Source organism: Medicago truncatula, chromosome 2, assembly GCF_003473485.1.
Source record: "Medicago truncatula cultivar Jemalong A17 chromosome 2, MtrunA17r5.0-ANR, whole genome shotgun sequence".
Lineage (NCBI taxonomy): Eukaryota > Viridiplantae > Streptophyta > Magnoliopsida > Fabales > Fabaceae > Medicago > Medicago truncatula.
Window position 1 is genome coordinate 25,073,729 of NC_053043.1, and position 20,524 is coordinate 25,094,252.

Below are 20,524 nucleotides of genomic sequence, written 5' to 3' on the forward strand. Positions count from 1 at the left end.
TACAGCAGAAATGATTCTTGGCTCTAACTTGCTCTTCTCCCAAAGGTTGCTTTTTCACGTAAAACTGCTTCTGATACTATTTCTCAACTTCCCTCTTATTTAACTCCCTAATATTTCCATTAGCTCCCCATTAATTTTAATAATTATTAAATAACTCCCCAAACTCCAAAATAACTAATATTTCCTACTTATTCTAATTATTATTAAATAACTATATAATAAAATAATTCACCACATAAATCATCCAAAATCACACATATATATATAAATATAAGCATACATTCCACATAAATCACCAAACATCATATATAAATATATATATACTCCACATAAATTAAAATAATTAATTATAACAACTAGGGCGTTACAGTCCCCAATTTTCTTCATCCACCGAAAGAATCAAAGGACAGTGATCAGATAAACCTCTCAGATGAGCGACTTGAACACAATTCGGCCACGTTAAACACCAGTCTTCAGACAAAAGAAACTGGTCAATGCGACTCATCGACTTACCATCTCCTTTAAACCAGGTAAAATTTCGGCCACACAGTGGCAAGTCAAACAACGCATTTTCTACAATGAACTGGTTAAAAGCTTCAAAATCCAACATACCTCCAGAAGCACTCACGGAACGTCTTTCTTCCCTGTTCCTAACCGCATTAAAATCCCCACAAACACACACCTTTTTACCCCGCAGCACTTGAAGACGACTCGACAAAGAATCCCATAAAACTTGTCTATCATTACTGTTACAGGGAGCATACACATTGAACAAGTGAAACTCCTCATTAGAAGAAATAAAACGGCCATGTATGCTAAGAACATGATCAAAACTGCTTGAGGACCACACCTCGACCTCCGACGAATCCCATAATGTCATCAACCCACCCGACGCCCCTAGAGAAGGACGAAAAGAGAACGCCACCGACTGACCATCCCAAACCGCAAGACGCAAACCATCATCACACCTACCTAATTTAGTTTCTTGAAGGCATAAAATCCAAGGACGCTTTTCCTGCACCAACGAGCGAACATCCTTTCTCTTTTCAAGCCCTCCCAGTCCCCTAACATTCCAAGACACCAACTTCATCTCCCACACTCTCCCCTGATCCCCTTCGCCTACTCCACCTACTAAGCAGTCTTACCCGATCCCCTAGGATCTCCCTTCCCCTCAACCACATCTTTCTTCTTCCCTGAACCTCTCTTAGCCAAGACACCAAACCTATTAAGAGACCCATTAAAACGCACACCTATAGATTCACCCAAATTCCTAACGTCTTCCCTCACCACCTTCTCGCTCCCATGCATAACCACCCAATTCTTCCAATCATCAGACAACGAGTTAGAAGAAGTACTACCATCGGACACCTCCTTAGAAATCATCGACACCGCTTTTTTCAGTTTAGTCGAACCTTGAAACTTTCGTTCACTTTTCTTTAAGATTTGCATAACCTTAGTTCGGTCTTTAACAGGAAGCCTAGCTACTTTTTTCAAGCTATGCACTGAATGCCTCAACACCCCATTCACTTTCTTTCTTTTCTGAGTAAAAGCATCTACCTGACGACTTCTTCCTTTTGGCCTAACCCCACTTTTAAGACATTTTCGAGATGAAGATACGACCCCTGCCTCACTGTGATGTTGATCACATAACCATTCCAAGCTCCACCACCCGGAAACAACTGATCGATCAGCCCTTGGAGGACAAGACACCGTCCTTGATCGTCTAAATCTCCTCTTAACCTCCTCATCACTACCAGCGCAAAGAGTAACCTCCTGACCATCCCCACCCATCGCCTTGTCCCTCCCATGATCATCACTACACCCATCAAGACCCTGGTCATCAACAACATAGTTCGACGACGCACATTCAATCGGTTGTGAAGCCACTAACTTGGAGAGATCCATCTCGACCATTTTAACAACAGGAATCTCGCCTCCGGTTTTTTGTTTAGAAATGCTGCGTTCACAAGCATCAAAATTCGACTCTGAATCGACCAAACTCCCCACTTCTTCACTCAGTTTACGTTGCCCCTCTAAACCCACCATGTCATTAACTAACTTTTCTACCAATAAATCTGCATTCCCATCCAGAACGTGATCCACTTGATCCTCTTCCTGATCGGACTGGGTTTCTCTCACTTCATCCTCTTCTTCATAAAGACAAGCATCATCACCAATATTAAAACCCCACTCCTCAATAATACCAATTCCCCGTCAATCAAAACCTCCTCACTACAATTAAGAATCTCGAACGAAGATGTAGATACCAAGACTCGCGCGCAATCAAATCTTTCTTTCTCCACCGAGCAAACGTCGGTACGAAGATATCGTCCACAATCAAGAACACACAATTTAAAAAAACTTACATTCCACGCGTGAATCGGAACCCCATAAATCCTCAACCAAGCTCCCCTCTGAAACGGCAAAATTTTCTTTTCCCACCTCACAATATTCTTAAAAAAATGATCAAAGAATTCCTTAGCATCATTAATAATTGTGTGGACAAGAACATCAGAAGAACCGCGTATCAACACTCTATCCGCTCCCATCGGCGTAATCTCAATGTCTGAAAAACCCGCGTCCGCAATCCTATTCTGAACATCCGGAACGGACTCCCCTTTACTTGCCCACTGAATGTCCTCCTTGCAAGATTTATAATTACGAACCAATTTTTGGATTGAAGGTTGCCCCTTATGGTCCGTGGAATAACCACAAACTCCAAATTTTGACCCCTTCTTAGCGCTCACAAACTTCTTTGGGCAAGGCTTACTCTGTTGCATACTAACCATCACATCTCCTACCCTCGCTCCCTTCGTCGAATCCCTTACCTTCGCCAACGTTCCTTCCCCCTCTACAAACACAATCTCACTAGACAAACCTTTTCCAACCTCCACACCACCTCCCTTCTGAAGTTGAAGTAAATGTCACTAGAAGGGGGGGTTGAATAGTGACCCTTTAAAAATTTCTCTGTACTCTTAGAGAGTTTGAGCTCTCAATACTTTGCTTGGAGTAAGATGATTAGTAAAACAATAACTAACAAAGCATAAAGTAAAGAGTAGAGTTTAAGAGAGATCACACAGAGAAGTTATCCTGGTTCCCCCAATATGGGTTAGTCCAGTCCCCACAGCTTTTGTGAGATTATCCACTAGTTCTTAGGAGTTTCTTCCTCCTCTTTGCAATGTGCAAAACAATATGTATTCTCTAAGCCTCACCAGGCTTACACTGACTCTCGAGCTCTCGCTGAGCTTGAGGCTAAAACAACTATGTATTCTCCAAGCCTCACCAGGCTTACACCACTGATATTATTAGCTTCAGCAAGCTTACAGTATCACTCAAGTTTTTACAGGCTTGGTGATATACAATCAAAATGAGATTTGATGTTTGGATCTAATTACAACTTTCAAACTTAAGAGAATGAGAGATTGTAGTTTGTAATACTCTTAGAAAGATGATCCGAAAATCTGATTTGGTTCTGTAAGAGTATTTTTGATATTGAGATTGATTGATGAATTTATTGCTTGTAAGTAGGCTTGTAATTGTATTGGAAATTCATGCTTTCTTTGTTGAGAGAAAGCTTCTATTTATAGCCATCCTTCATCCTTCAATATCTGCAACTATTCATTCTTGTGTAGACGCCCTTGCTGTTGAAAAGAATTGCAAAACTGCCATTGTCCCATCTTTTGTACGTTGAGTTTTGAGCTTGCCAGCCTCGGCCTCAACTTTTAACACTAAGATCTTGAGCTCGAGCTTGAGCTTGAAATGGACCAGGAGCGTGTGTGAACAGTGAAAAGTACATGAACAGTGAAAATATATTTTCTTTTTACTACTGTTTGTATCTTGTTCTTCAAGATGCATCATTGTCATTGTCCTTGCAAAACTTTGTCTCCAAGATACCATTTTTAAATTATATTTCCATACTTGGTCACCAAGTCATTGTCCTTTATGTCTTTTTGCTTGCTTGCTCATCAAGATACATAAGAGGGCTTATGTCATCATGCTTATGTCATCATCCCTTTCTTTTCCAAATGATTAGCACATGATTGAAATGCAATCTTCCCTTGCATTTGCGCATGGTTTTCTTTGTGAAGCTTTTCTTGGATTAAATCATTTAATTACCCTTTCTTGATTAATAATGAACTTATGTTCTTCTTGAGAGTTTGAGCTTGAAACTCCAATGATACATGGCTTTAATAATGTGTGAGAATTGGACTTTCCTATCCTTAATAGAATTCACTCAAGAGCACACATTAAATAACCAAATAACATTATAATCTTAATTTTAATACAAGAGTTTGTTTATCATTTAAAAACAAGTTTAAAGGGATTTTTGCTTCAACAATCTCCCCCTTTTTTGATTGATGACAAACTTCTTGAAATTAAAATTGCATAAGGAGGTTTAGAATGAAAACTCCCCCTTAATTTATGCATCATATTAATTTTGGGGCTCCCCCTCAAATTATGCATATAATATGTAATGATATGATTATAAGATGGAAGGATTTAAGAGCATAGAATCATTCATTTCATAATAGTTCATGATTACAATTGATTCATAAATATTTGCATAGGCATCATATTAAAATTTCAGAGGATCAATTTGCTACATACACCATGTTTAAGCTCAAAGAAAAGATCCTGGAAATTTTAAAAGGAGTTAAAAACTAAGTGCTACCTAGTTTTTCAAAAGGTTAGGCGCTAACAGCGATATGTTCAAAATGAATTGCAGACTGATTGCAATTTTGAAAGCAAGAAATAAAAACAGAAGTACGAATGTGAAACAGTAACAGACAGCAGACCGAATTTCAAGACCTATTCTCCCCCTTTGGTCAGCAACCAAAAAAGAAAGGGGTGTTAAGCTCAGCCTCAGCCTCAGCCTCAGCCTAGAGGTGGAGTGAGATCAGTGGACTCAGCAACTGTTGTAACAGGCACAATGGGATACTCAACATCAGATAAGAATGGAGCAGGTGCAACAGTAGGCAGAAAATTACCTGGGATCCAATAATCTATACCAAGTTTGTTGTAATCCAACCAAGTTTTGAATTACTTCATAAATGGTAGGTCCTCTTTCAACCATAAGATTTACATAAGTAGGAACATGAGAATGTACAGGAGGAACCTTAGGACGACCATCAGAGTTAGATGATTTTGTGTTAGAAAAAGATGCATCAAAAAGAGGGCGAAGATGGCGGCGGAGATGGTGGTGGTTCGTCCTCAATATTTAGTGATGACATGGGTATTTTTGATTCTTGCCATTTGCAGAAAAAATGGAGAGAAGAGAAAGGAAAGGAAGGTTTGGCGATGGAAGAGAGAGGAAGAGGAAATGTTGTATTTTTAGGACAAAAGTTTTTCAATACATAAGAGATGGAAGAAATACAAATAATTAATAAAAGTTAATGATGAAAAATAAAAAATTAACCAAATTCGTGAGAGAGAGAATGTTGGGAAAGGTTAAAAAAAATTTATGTAAAAGGAATAATTTGAAAAGATTAAGAGTGGTTTTGGAGACACTCCAAAAAGAAAGGTTTTGGAGAGAAGTGACAAAAAGGTGGTTTTTAAAGACATGGATTAAAAAATATTGAACTTAGATGTAGTAAATATATTAATTCTCTATTTTAATGTTGGAGAAAAATATAAGTACACTAAATAAATTATTCTAATAAAGACAAACTAATGACAAATAATTTATCACTCAAAAAATTAAACCTATCTTATACCAAAGGTTTAGTAAAAATATTTGTGAGTTGATTTTCAGTATCAATGAAAAATCAATCCAATTTCTCCTTTTTTGAACATGATCTCTGATATGTTTAGATCTAGAATGATGAATTGAATTTTTAGACAGATTTATAGCATTGGTATTATCACAAAGAATAAGAATTTTTTTTGTGTACCTTAGTGAGTAATCTTCCAGCTGATTTTTTTTATCCATAATACCTGAGAGCAACTGCTTGCAACTGATACATATTCAGCTTCAGTAGTAGATAGAGCAATTGTATTTTGTTTTCTACATGACCAACTGATGAGAGCTTGACCAAGAAATTGACATGCTCTGCTTGTGCTTTTTCTTTCAATTTTGTCTCATTTTCATCCAGTATATTTCTGACACACGCATTTTGTTCCAATGATGGTTTCGTCTTGATGTTTAGGTACCAAATTCCATACTTTGTTTCTCTCAAATTGAGAAAGCTCTTCAGTCATGGCTTCAATCCATGATTGATTATTGATAACTTCATTTATGGATTTTGGCTCTATTTGAGAAATCAAAGCCATATTTGATTTGTCTTGTTATGATGATCTTGTTCTTACTTTATCAGCAGTGTCACCAATGATTAACTCTTTAGGATGATCAACAACTGATTTCCAGCTTGGAGGAATGGATAGAGAAGATGAATTTGGTTCGTCTTCATCCTTTTGTTTTGATATATCAGAAGTTTGTTGATGACTAGAATGATGATGGTCATCTTCATCCTCATTTACACTTTGATTTTAGCTTTATCATTGTTGCCAAAAGTTACTGATCCTTCATCTCTTTCTTCGAAGGATATAAAATATTATTTATCCCCTGTCATATGCCTTGAGCAACCACTCTCCAAGTACCAATGCCTTTTCTTGGTTGCCAGCATACATTCCTGTATCAGAGGTTAGCAGTAACTTTGGTACCCATATAGATTTGGGTCCTTGAGGGTTAGTGTTCTTGAAACTTTTGTTTTTACTATAACATTTGGATTCATGATGTCCAAATTTATTGCAGTAGGAACATTTTCTTTTGTTCTTAACATGACAGTTTGATTCTTGATGGTTTGGTTTTCTACAATCATAACATTTTCTTTTGATATTTGCTTTCTGAAAGCAGTTATCCTTAGTATGACCATGTTTTCTACAAAAAGTGCACTCCTTTCTAATTTTAGGAACTAAGACTTTTTGATACATTTTTTGTTTCTTTGAAGTGTTAAAACCTATCCCTGCTTTATCAAACATTCCAGCTTGGGATCCCACAATTTTTTGAAATGTTTCGGTAGATTTAACAAAGCTAGTGATGTCATTAGTTAACTCTTCTACTTGAGTTTTCAAAGAGTTGTTTTCTTCTTCAAAAGTTTCAGTTGTTTGTTCAAAATTGGTAATATCATTTGTAAGTTCCTCTACTTGAATTTTTAAGGAATCATTTTCTTTTTCAAAAGTTTCCAGAGGTAAAGTATTTAAAACATATTTTTGTTCAGACAATTTGAGATTAGCTAACTTTAGATTTTGAATGGTTTGAAGATATTCTTCATTCCGTTTTTGTAGCTCCTCATTTTGTTTCTTTATTTCAATAAGTTGAACTCTTTGAGATAAACATTTTTGAGATAAAGTTTCTGAATCTTTTAAGAGGTTATCAAAAATAATTTCTATCTTTTTACAAGAAAAGCAAGAGTTTGAAAAAGTTACCTCTTCTGCATCATCTTTTGCCATGAGACATAAGTTTGCTTCTTCAACCTCTATTCCATCATTTGATTTCTTTCTCTGTCGTGGCTTATCTTCCATGAGGATTGATTCATGAGCTCTTAAAGAGCCTACCAATTCCTCAAGCTGAAGCTCTTTAAGATTCTTAGCTTGTGTGATTGCAGTAACCATTGGTCTCCAAATTTTTGGAAGACTTCTCAGAATTTTTCTAACTCTCTCGTGGGTTGTGTATGTTTTTCCAAGAGAGCGTAATTCGTTTACAATGATTGTTAATCTTGCAAACATCTCATCAATGGTTTCACTTTCTTTCATCTCGAAGGTTTCAAATTTCTTAACTCCCATGTCTATTCTTTCTTCCTTGACATGACTTGTTCCTTCATGATGAATTTTTAAGGCTTCCCATATCTCTTTAGCAGTTGTACATTCTTCTACTCTATCATATTCTTCCCTGCTTAAAGCACATGTTAGAAAAAGTTGAGCTTTAGAGTTTAAGAGTACCTTTTCATTTTCTTCTTTTGACCATTTGGCTTGTGGCTTTATTACTGAAGTTGATGTTGTTGTAGCAGTTGTCATTGGAACAAAGTTTCCACTTTCAACAACAGGCCACATATAATTATCTTGAGACATTAGAAATAATCTCATCTTTCCTTTCCAATAGTAGTAGTCTGTTCCATCGAAGTATGGAGGTCTAATTGATGATCCTCCCTCAGGTACGAATTTTGACATTTTCTTCTTCCTGGATCTTTTCCTCTTACACTGTTAAGTGCTCTAACCTTGGAGGCAGAGCTCTGATGCCAATTGAAGTTGAAGTAAATGTCACTAGAAGGGGGGGTTGAATAGTGACCCTTTAAAAATTTCTCTGTACTCTTAGAGAGTTTGAGCTCTCAATACTTTGCTTGGAGTAAGATGATTAGTAAAACAATAACTAACAAAGCATAAAGTAAAGAGTAGAGTTTAAGAGAGATCACACAGAGAAGTTATCCTGGTTCCCCCAATATGGGTTAGTCCAGTCCCCACAGCTTTTGTGAGATTATCCACTAGTTCTTAGGAGTTTCTTCCTCCTCTTTGCAATGTGCAAAACAATATGTATTCTCTAAGCCTCACCAGGCTTACACTGACTCTCGAGCTCTCGCTGAGCTTGAGGCTAAAACAACTATGTATTCTCCAAGCCTCACCAGGCTTACACCACTGATATTATTAGCTTCAGCAAGCTTACAGTATCACTCAAGTTTTTACAGGCTTGGTGATATACAATCAAAATGAGATTTGATGTTTGGATCTAATTACAACTTTCAAACTTAAGAGAATGAGAGATTGTAGTTTGTAATACTCTTAGAAAGATGATCCGAAAATCTGATTTGGTTCTGTAAGAGTATTTTTGATATTGAGATTGATTGATGAATTTATTGCTTGTAAGTAGGCTTGTAATTGTATTGGAAATTCATGCTTTCTTTGTTGAGAGAAAGCTTCTATTTATAGCCATCCTTCATCCTTCAATATCTGCAACTATTCATTCTTGTGTAGACGCCCTTGCTGTTGAAAAGAATTGCAAAACTGCCATTGTCCCATCTTTTGTACGTTGAGTTTTGAGCTTGCCAGCCTCGGCCTCAACTTTTAACACTAAGATCTTGAGCTCGAGCTTGAGCTTGAAATGGACCAGGAGCGTGTGTGAACAGTGAAAAGTACATGAACAGTGAAAATATATTTTCTTTTTACTACTGTTTGTATCTTGTTCTTCAAGATGCATCATTGTCATTGTCCTTGCAAAACTTTGTCTCCAAGATACCATTTTTAAATTATATTTCCATACTTGGTCACCAAGTCATTGTCCTTTATGTCTTTTTGCTTGCTTGCTCATCAAGATACATAAGAGGGCTTATGTCATCATGCTTATGTCATCATCCCTTTCTTTTCCAAATGATTAGCACATGATTGAAATGCAATCTTCCCTTGCATTTGCGCATGGTTTTCTTTGTGAAGCTTTTCTTGGATTAAATCATTTAATTACCCTTTCTTGATTAATAATGAACTTATGTTCTTCTTGAGAGTTTGAGCTTGAAACTCCAATGATACATGGCTTTAATAATGTGTGAGAATTGGACTTTCCTATCCTTAATAGAATTCACTCAAGAGCACACATTAAATAACCAAATAACATTATAATCTTAATTTTAATACAAGAGTTTGTTTATCATTTAAAAACAAGTTTAAAGGGATTTTTGCTTCAACACCTTCACGCTCCCCACCTTAGCAACCTTACCTCCCTCGGACGCTACCTTAGATTCATTAACCTCTTTCACAACCACCTTCCCTACACTCTTAGCTCCCCCATCACCGTCCAGCCCCTTGTCCTTCCTCACCACAACGGCTCCTCCTCCATCTACACAACCCTTCGCAACCTCTAGCGCCGCCGCCCTATCAAACCTAGCAACCTTAGCTACGATATTGAAATTTCCGAAACAAACAGAATTAACCACTTTCAACAATTTACACACATCACGGACGTTCGAATACCTCACAAATCCATAAACGTGCCCATCCACATTACGCCTAGCCGGAACGACCACATCCTCTAACATCCCATAAACTTCTAACCCTTTTCGTAAACAGAAGTTTGATAAGTACGACGGAAAATTAGTAAAATAGAAAGTGACAAACTTACGCGATTGAATGACGTTACCGGTACCGTTGTTGTCCGCCTCCTTTCCCCGAACAGCGGCAACTTCTTTGAAAGCTGCACCTTTGAAATCACCACCGCGCACCACTGCAGATCCTCCAAGAACCTCCTTAAAACTCCTCCTTCCTCGCACAACCAACACCTGATCCCCCCTGCCAGCAGTGCCCCTGCTCCTTCCTTGTGCTGTTGGCTGGTTGCGTGCGCCTCTCCAGCTCAAACGCCCATCGCGTCTGACTTTCGTACGGTGACCCCCATCCCAATCTGAATCTGTATCACGCCTAACAGCCTCCCTACGAAGGAAATCATCCGCATTGCTTCCGCCGGAATCCTCACGGGAACCCCTGAACCTAAACTGACGGTTTCCTGAAGCTCTCCCCTTGCTGAACCGATTGACCTCCCTCTGCCAGTCATGCCGTCGATCCGCTTGTCGCCGCGCTTTCCTCCTCCTTGGACTCGCAACAAGCCAATCGTCTCCCTCCCCCCATATTTGTGGCACCCAGCTTGGCCCCCATCCCCCCCTCTGTGTTCTCTCAATCGGCGAAGAAGAACGCCGGCTGGGCTGCTCACGACGGAATCGCCGCCGGCCCTTTCTCTCTTCCTCGCTATCGCTCTCTCTCATCTCTCTGAAAATAATTTGGACTATGAAATTATTGCTTTCATGGCTTCTTATAATCTATTGTTTATTTATCATTTTTGAATTGATTTAGATTTTCAGCAACGCTTTTTGTCTTCTTCAATGTGGATATTAGTGCTACTTTAATTTCTAACTTATGGTGTTTTATCTTCTGAAATTAATTTAGAGAAAAATATTATATTAGATGTTATTCTAATGATAGATAATTGTATCTAAAGATGAAATATGTTTCTTTTCTAAATTTCTCAAACAATGAAGATCTCTTGTGATATAGTTCTTGAAGAACTAATAACATAATATCAAACATTCATGAACGATTGCAATATAAAACTTTTGTGATTTTCTTTGTCATTGTCGATAAAGGTTTATGGTTAAATTCTCGAAGAACTAAATCTTTTGGTCACAATTGAAATATATAAGATCTATTTGATCATGGTCTAAGTTGGACGAAATAAAATAAAATAAAATGTCCCCACCTTAAGTAGCAAGACATTGATATAGTAGACATTACAATTGATATAATACATGTGAAAGTGGTAAAAGTTTATTACTCATGACTTATGATGATTATGATCTTTACTATTAATGAATTCACACAAGGCATAAATTAGAGGTATTGTTATCTATTTCACCTCTTTGCATATCGACACTTATAATTTGCCACATAATTTTTTTTCTCTAATGAAATAGATGTCCTTGTCGGATAATCTAATATGCAAATGAGTCTCAACCGTGCCTGAAGTATGTTAGATAAATCGGTTCCAAATATAAAAAGTTTCGATAAGAGAAGGAGCTTAAAGTAATGATAACTCAAACGAGGATATAGAAACTTTAAAAGAGTTTTATGACATAATTGATTTTTTCAGTTCCAGAAGAACTGATCAGGTATCTGAAACTTATGAAATATTAATAAATTATGTAATGAATGAAAGATCTCAATGGAATGAGAAGGAACCGAAATGAAGTTAACGTCGACGTGTTTTTGGATATAATATAGCGCTATATGTGATAAGTAATAATGAGGATAATGAGTTAAAGTCTATTAAAGTCATAGATAATGAAAATATTTACAAATGAAAAGAGACAATTCAAGTGAAATCAAACTCGCTTCACAAAATAGACCTTGTTTGGACTCGTAGTCCACACACTTGAAGGTGTGAAGTTAAATGGTATATATACGATTTTTCGCGCGAAAAGATAATTAAAATGGTAAAATACATATAGAGTTTGATATGTTCACCAGAAGTGAATTGGCAAATGTCCACCAATTATTTTTAAAGACATATATTCTTTAAAGAAATATTCAACTGAAGTGAATTCAAGAACTTTTTTGATTAAGTTCAGTAGTGCATGAAATGGTCAAATTATATGAAAGATGTGTTACAATGTGTTTATATGACTCACTTGATAGTGATATATGAAACTCCCTAAAGGATTTCATTTGTGTAATATATACTATCAAAATTATTGAAAAGATGACATCATTTATCCATTTTAAGGATTTGAAAATGAATTCTTTATAATTGATTTTATGATAATGGTATAAAAATAATATTAGAAATCCTGAAGAGATTATAAAATTTGTTATTATATAAATGTTGATATGGACAAATCTAATTGATTATGTACTAGAATGATTGTAATATCATGCCCTCAAGAAAATTATGAACAACTTGAAAGATAGATCATATCTTTCTACATAGTCATTAACAAGTAAAGATTTTGAGTAACTATTAAAAAAGATTATTTAAACTTCTTCGTTGTCTTTATGAAGGGGAGACAAAAATGTGTTATGCACTCTTTTTCCCTTAAACATGGTTTTATCCCACTGGGTTTTTCTGGTAAGGTTTTTAATGAGGCAGATTATGATACAAAAGGATATTGTACTCTTTTTCCTTCACTAGAATTTTTTTTCCATCGGATTTTTCTCTAGTATGGTTTTAATGAGGCATATCCTCGATGGACATCCAAGAGGGAGTGTTATGAATATTAGTGGATGTCCATGTCCTTAATCTTCCACCTTTCTATAACCCTAACCCCCTTTAATAAATGCATGGTTAGTGTTGCTTAATTCGTTTGATCATTCACTTGCTCATTTTGTCCTATAAATATGACCTATATTGTAATGTAAAGAACACACAATAATACAATACACTCTTATGTTCTCTCTTTATTTATTTCTCTTTGTTCTTATATACTTTATAATATCTTGCAATGCTAAGGATCAATTTCATAACAATATATATTTTTTAAATCAAATATCCTACTACACACACAACTATACATAGTAATTTGTCCAGCCACTTGTGGAAACCTCAATTGATGATAAACTCTTCCCAATATTTTAAAGAGTATACCATTATTTTGGTCTATGATTTTGTAAGTTACTCTCAAATTTGTTTTTAATTTTATTAATATTTTAAAATAGTTTTTGCCTTTATCAAAAGTTTCTCAGTTAAATCTCTATATTTTTGTCACATGACGAAAGACTTAATTGAAATTTTTTTGACAAAAATAGTGACTATTTTAAAATATTAATACAATGAAGGATTAATTTGAGTGACTTACAAAAACAATGATTAGTAGTTTGTTCATATTTTAATGTTACTACATTTACATGCCAAAATTCATGTTAGAATCCTTAACTTTTATTAGCAAAAAAAAAATCCTTAACCTTAGTTAAGATATGTCCCATCTAATCTGTCCGTTGGGTAAAAAAAAAAACCATATAAAATATTACTTATCTCTTCTTATCAACTTGAAAACCCAATAACTTGGGGCCACGAAACCAATCATCTAATCTAAATAAATATTACTCCATATTTTAAAATTCCAATAAAAATAAAAATAAAATAAAAAAGAATGGTTGACACATCACACCTCTCATATGACTATGATTGTTCGTTGTTGGGTATAAATAGAGAAAGGTGAGTAACAAAACGAAGGAATAAAGGTGCAAGCGACGGGACAGAATCGAGATAGATATATAATATAAATTTAATTAATCGCCGGAAAACGAAAAAAAGGAAAGATTTTCCGGCGAATATGAAGGGTAATTATCGGCGGAAGAGAACGTTGCGATTGGTGAAGTACGAGGAATTGCCGGAATATCTAAAAGACAACGAGTTCATATTGGATTATTACCGGTCGGAATGGTCGGTTAAGGATGCTTTGTTCAGCGTTTTCGCGTGGCACAACGAAACGTTAAATGTTTGGACGTAAGTGTTTTTCTGTTAAAATTTTAGCAATAACTGTGTTGTTGTTTCCATGTTTGATTTCATTGTTATTGTTGTACAGTCATTTGGGAGGCTTTCTTATATTTGCAGCGATGGCGGCGACGGAAGCCGGAGGAGGAGGAGGTTTTCTGTCTAATATCTGCAGGTATTGATTAAATTGTTGTTAATGTTTCCATCTTATTCTTGACAAATCCTAACTTGATATCCGTATATAGAATTTGTACTCTTCAAAAATCTAAAAAATATTATTTCAACTTAAATTTATTTTGTTTAGCTTCGTTAATGGAGCACGAGTTAGCATGACCGTTAGATTTTTTTAAGGATGGTTTTGGGATTGATTTTGGGGGTTTGTTGGTGTGTGGTGTGGGAGCAGAGTTGGGGTGACGGGGTCGTTGAAGACGGGAAAGCAGATCAACGGTTCTCATTCTCAAAACAAAGCTTCCCAGGTTTGCTTTCTTAATCATTATTTATTCTCCTATTTTAAAATTAATTGTGGGGGCTAATTTAATGGGTTAGTGATAGTTTAAAAACTATATATTATATATATTATAAAGAGTAAATAGTTAATTTTCCACCTGAAATTGTAAGTTTCATCAATTACCCCTTGAAATTGTATAACGTTAATCAATTTACCCCCTCCGTCAAATTTTTTTGTTAACTGTTTACGGTATGATCAAATACCCCCCCTGAAATTTTGCACTTATGTGCAAAATGCCCCATAAATTTAAAATTTATATTTTTGACGAAACTTATTAATTGACGAAACCTACAATTTCAGGGGGGAAATTGACTATTTACTCATTATAAATTAATTTAGGATTGGTTTAAGAATAAAATTGAGTGTTTAAACGGAGTCCAAATAAGAGTAATTCTAGTATATTATAATAATATTTTTAAAATAGTAATAATTACTACTAAGCATACCATTAAATTAGTCTCTAACTTTATAAACAACTCTTAAATTATCCTTCAAAAAAAAAAAACAACTCTTGAATTAGTCCATGACTCTTTTAATATTTCAAATTAGTCAATGTCATTGTAAAAAAATTCTCAATTAAGTCCCTAGTCATGTGACAAAAATATAAAGATATGACCTAATTGATAAAATTTTGATGAAGACGGAGATTAATTTGAAATATTAATAAAGTCAGATACTAATTTAAGAATAGATTACAAAGATAGGAACCAATTTCGTGGTTTACTCAATTACTATTGTTTGATCCCGTTAACATAATTCAGTTGGCACTTGGTAGAGACAATAAATTGAAATATCTAATAATGCTGAGGTCATGTTCAAACATTGAATCCTCTAGTTATTCACCTTAAATGTGAAACTCTAGCAATTATGTTTAACCAAACTAAGTAAGAAATATGTAATATTAATATTGTTATCCATTTTTCTTAAAGGTCAAAATAAAATATATTAACCAAATCAGGTTAGTCTTTCTAGCACAAACCGTGCAAGAAAAGACTTGAAAAAAGTTACAAGACAAAGTCCAACGCAAACAAGGAAAACAAAAAGAGAAACAAGGTAGAAAACATATTGCAATGCAAGCAATGAAGAGATTAAGATTCCAATATTGGTAATCGAAATTCCAAGTGATGTATCTTGCTTTCAATTACCAATAAGATTGCAACTTGATTTTGCCACGTAGAGATTGCAATCGTTCCTCCTTATACTCAAAAGTACATATGTTCCTTCTTTCCAAATAATCTACACACAAGATAACCAAATAATATTCGAGGCAAAGCGAATTTGCTTCGAAAAACCTCATAAACCACCAAAATGCACTAGGTGATCCGATAGAGGAGTACTATGAGAAATTGTAACAAAGTCTAATCAATGTGAAACTAAGTATCCGTTTCCAAAATTAGCAAATAAGTAATCAATATCTTCTTTCATACCACAATCTCCGTGCACCGTTGATCATTATGATGTTTTTTTTACCGAATCATTATGATATTTATAGTTCTTATAAAATTTAAAGTTAAATATGTTTTTAGTCCCTACAAAATTAATGTAATTTAGTATAATTATTACAGTATTTTTAACGGTCAAAAAGTTTAGGATTAAATATGTTTATAGTCCCTACAAAATTATAAACTTTTAAATTTAGTTCCTAAAAAAATTTATTCACTTTTAATTCTTATTTGTATTTTACAGAAACTATGATATCTGTTTTGCAAAATTTAAAAAAGTATTATTTTTTGTAGAATGTTTTCAAAACAGAGAACTCTTCTTTCAAACTACAATATCATGGAGCATTTGTACTATCATTAAAATTTTATAAATGTTAAAGTTAAAAATTTGTGATTTTGTAGAATTAAAAAACATAAGTTTATTATAGTTTTGGAAAGTGTATTTGGCTCGGGAAGGTAAGCTACGAAAACGTTGGCCTATCCAGGGTCAGCAGCTTAGCCCATCTCCCCGTGTAGTCTCTGTTCTTCCCGTGATTCAAAGTTTGAGTTGAGAATTGAATTTGAGATTACTTTATTTATTTATTTTTTTTGAGATTAGTCACTTTAGTCTTTGAATTAGAAATGAGTTGTCACTTTAGTCCTTGAATGCAGATAAATTGTAAAATAGTCTCTGAATGTAGACTCTGTTAGTCAATTTAATCTCTGAATGTAGACTCCGTTAGCCAATTTAGTCTCTGAATGTAGATTCTGTCAGTCGTTTTAGTACCTGAAATTGACTAACAAAGTATTCAGGACTGTTTTGCAATTTCTCTGCATTCAGAGACTAAATTGACTTCTATTCTCCCATTCATGGACTAAAGTCACTAAAAAAGTAATTAATGCATTTGAAAATACCAACAATTTTTATTTTCAAAAAGGTTTTATGATTAGGGACGAATGTATTACTTTTGATCAATTAATGACCTCACCATTTTTTTAATGAAAACTTGCTTATTTTGAATATTTAATCAAGACACTCTTTAGCATTCTCCTTTAATAAATTGACAACATGAATTTTAAGTTAGAATTACGTCCTTTCCTCAAAAAAGAAAGTTAAAAAGAACACTCTATAACATTCTCCTTTAATGAATTGACAACATGAATTTTAAGTAAGAATTACGTCCTTTCCTCCTGGAGAAAGAAAGTTAGAAAGAACACTCTTTAGTATTCTCCTTTAATAAATTGACAACACAAACTCTTTAGTATTCTCCTTTAATAAATTGACAACACAAATTTTAAGTTAGAATCAGGTTCTTTTCTAAATAAAAAAAAGTTAGAATTACGTCCAGACAAGAAGTTAGAATTACTTATCCGACAAAACTTGGAGTCATTTGTGCATAATTGAATAGAATCTATTGGTACTTTATTAATAAAATAAAAAAAGAATCTTTGGTATTCTTTTTCCATTAAAATAAAACATGGATAGAAAGAGTTGGTTTGGTAGTGTTTTGGTTGTGATAAGCATAAACAATTTTTACACAACAGTAATTAAATTTTATGCTTACAGTTTAATAAATGTTTATTTTTTCGAGGCATTTAGTATATGTTTGAATTTAGGGTTAAATATGTTATTGGTCCCTATAAATATACCAACTTTTCGTTTTAGTCCCTCTAAAATTTTCCTTCAACTTTTAGTCCCTATAAAATTTTCAGTCACTACTTTTAGTCCCTATTTTTAAGTTATTTTTTATATTTTTTAATGAAATTGTGCAGAAATGTGTGGAATATTGTAAAAAAAAATTCCCAAAAAAATTTAGAATTTTTTAACAAAAACACAAATTTAATATAAATTTTTAACCGTAAAAATTCATATTAGATTCATGTTATGTTAAAAAATCTACTTTTTTTAGGGAGAGATTATTATAATATTATGAATTTTTCTACAAAATTTTATTCAAAAATATGAATTCTACATGAGTTTACTTTAAAAGAGGGACCAAAACTAGTGATTGAAAATTTTATAGGGACTAAAAGTTGAAGGAAAAATTTAGAGGAACTAAAACGTAAAGTTGGTGTATTTATAGGGATCAAAAACATATTTAACCCGTGAATCTATGTCTGGTTTTCTTTTGAAAAAGTAAAGATAAAATTTATTAGATTAAAAATAAAACATCTAAAAGAACAAGATGTGTTTTAAGAATGTTACAGACAAGATCAAAGATTGCAGAGGACGAAACCCCCCGAGCACCAAAAACAACAACCAGGATGCCAAATAACTCGACAAGGGATAAAAAAAATTGAGCAGCAAGATAACAACTAAAAGTCACCTAGACAAACCAAGACAAAAGCTTTAACGCCAAAGAGTGGAAGCTCCAAAGTAAAAAAAGCTAAAACTTTTCGAGCGTATTGATCACGAACAACTGACCGAAGATCAGAAAGAAAGAGACGCCTTAGGATCTTACTCCAAGCCACTAACGAGTTACTAGAAGACCGTAGACAATGCAAAAAACATCAACTATTACTCTAGAACCGAACGGACTAGAATTTTGAGATACAACCAAAGAATCTCTCAAAACGCGATCCGATAACACACAACTAAAGAGCACTTGATTCCACTATACATGAAAGGATTACCACGGCTTGTATTTCTAAATCATTTGTGCGCCTTAGATCAGCTCAAATATGTCCTCAAATCAATGCACCTTGCTGCCAATAATTCCACTCTTGAGGCTAAAGCCCCATAGTTTGTCCTTGTGAGTTTAGCTCAGCTGACATGGACAATGCATAATATATGCAAGGTTTGGGGTTCGAATCCCGGACACCACAAAAAAAAAAGCCCCATAGTTTCCCGAGATTGCAATAGTCGAAAATTTAACACATAATGATGAAAACAACATAAAGATGCTGCTGCCATTTAAGAGAATAGCTGAACAACTCAACCTGCCCTGACAAAGAAATCTTTTCTCAATTAAGGAATTCTACTGTTAGGATACCACCAATGTTGCTGCCAGCACCTTGCTATATATGCAATCAAACTGAGATGAAAGAAAATCCATGTTGCACTAAATAATATGCCTGTACCTGTTACAGAAAAAACGCCCTCAAATGCCAAAAATATTAGAACTGCTAAAGCCAAAGCCTCCTCTTCTTGCTGTCAACTTGAACTGATTGAATAATAACCACATTTAGCTTCTTAAAACAAACAGCATCATAAGACTCCCTCTGCTTCCAACCAAAAGCACCAGACCCTATGAGAATGTCCCCTCTACAGACGGCCGACCGAAACACCACAGCCAGCAGCAGCAAGAAAGCACCATAGACACACCCCCTCCTCAGACTATGAATCAAAAAACTGCCAAACTGCCGCAACTTCGGATATTTCAGACACAACGGATTTAGACTGCCGAGACACGCTCTAGGATTTAAACACTAGCGAGTAATGTTATAGTCACGGATATTTGATTTTATATGAATCCGGGTCAAGTTGATCAAACGTGCGGTAGAAAGCCACGGCAACGTCATGCAGTTTCAAACTCACAGCTAAATAGATGCTTAATAAATGCTTCTCTTTTTCCCTAAAAAAATGTTTCTGTTCATTTATCGTTTAAAATTAAATTATGTTAATTATACCTTTATTGATACAGTGAGAGAATATATAGATGAGAATATTTAAATTTTTATACTAATTAAAATTATTTTTGAATTTTGGAAAATAACTTTAAAAAACAAGTATATATCATTGAACCGATCAATCATTTGTTTAGTTTCAGGATTCACATTTGAGACAGATTTTGGAAGTATCCATTTTTGATAGGGTGAGAGAATATGGAACAGAAACAATTCCAAGATGGCCATGGTTCATTTTCTTAGGTGGAGGAATGTGCTGCTTACTTTGCAGTTCAGTTTCCCATCTTCTTGCTTGCCACTCCAAACGATTTGGCCTGTTTTTTTGGCGTCTAGATTATGCCGGAATATCAATTATGATAATATGCTCCTTCTATGCTCCAATTTACTATGTGTTTTTCTGCAATCCTTATGCAAGGTTACTCTATTTGACATCAATATCGGTCCTCGGAGTAATGGCAATAATCACCCTTCTTTCCCCATCACTTTCATCACCTCGATTTCGAACCTTTAGAGCATGTTTATTCCTTTCAATGGGTTTTTCAGGTATTATTCCAGCGGTTCATGCTCTCGTAAGCAATTGGGGAAGCTCGCATATTGTAGTTGCAATTGGATACGAGCTCTTAATGGGCATTCTATATGCAACAGGTGCTGTGTTTTATGTTACTAGAATACCAGAGAGATGGAAGCCTGGAGCATTTGATATTGCAGGACATAGTCATCAGATTTTTCATATTTTTGTTGTCCTTGGGGCACTTGCACATGCCACTGCGACACTCGTCATAATCGATTTTCGAAGGCGATCACCGACATGTGCATTTTACTAGTTTACTTGTGTATTGCATTATCATTATTGTATCATTATTTGAATTTAATTAGCAACCAAACCCTACCAATGGATTGTTGTAATGCAGATTGTCGTAATATGCAGTAATTCTAGCTCTTTTAGCTTGCAAATTAAAGTAGACAAAAACGAACAACAATTTAGAGTATTTCTGCATTTCCAGTATTTTG

General features: G+C 34.7%; 2 protein-coding genes across 5 annotated transcripts; one reads left to right on the plus strand and one right to left on the minus strand.

Moving 5' to 3' along the window:
- Positions 1-364: 364 nt before the first annotated feature.
- On the minus strand, positions 365-1,090 carry LOC112418288 (exodeoxyribonuclease-like). The gene has a single exon (XM_024774612.2). It carries the CDS (start codon positions 1,088-1,090, stop codon positions 365-367), a length of 726 nt encoding a protein of 241 aa, XP_024630380.2.
- Positions 1,091-13,674: 12,584 nt separating this feature from the next.
- On the plus strand, positions 13,675-20,502 carry LOC25480116 (heptahelical transmembrane protein 2). Of its 4 annotated transcripts, none has more exons than XM_024774611.2 (4): positions 13,675-13,969; positions 14,049-14,132; positions 14,361-14,433; positions 19,657-20,502. In XM_024774611.2, exons 1-4 carry the CDS (start codon positions 13,797-13,799, stop codon positions 20,335-20,337), a joined length of 1,011 nt encoding a protein of 336 aa, XP_024630379.1. In that variant the 5' UTR covers positions 13,675-13,796; the 3' UTR covers positions 20,338-20,502. The 4 variants fall into 4 exon arrangements, 3 of the variants coding, with proteins under 3 accessions (XP_024630379.1, XP_024630378.1, XP_039686502.1); XM_024774610.2 differs by having other exon boundaries at positions 13,676-13,969; positions 19,651-20,502; XR_003008537.2 differs by having other exon boundaries at positions 13,685-13,969; positions 14,262-14,433; positions 19,651-19,810.
- Positions 20,503-20,524: the final 22 nt, after the last annotated feature.

Excerpts from the sequence above, each read along its gene's own strand:
- LOC112418288 (XM_024774612.2), bottom strand. The coding sequence starts at position 1,090 with ATGAAGTTGGTGTCTTGGAATGTTAGGGGACTGGGAGGGCTTGAAAAG.
- LOC25480116 (XM_024774610.2), top strand. The coding sequence starts at position 13,797 with ATGAAGGGTAATTATCGGCGGAAGAGAACGTTGCGATTGGTGAAGTAC. Across the intron at positions 13,970-14,048 it reads GAAACGTTAAATGTTTGGAC|TCATTTGGGAGGCTTTCTTA; the intron begins GTAAGTGTTTTT and ends ATTGTTGTACAG. Across the intron at positions 14,133-14,360 it reads TTTCTGTCTAATATCTGCAG|AGTTGGGGTGACGGGGTCGT; the intron begins GTATTGATTAAA and ends GTGTGGGAGCAG.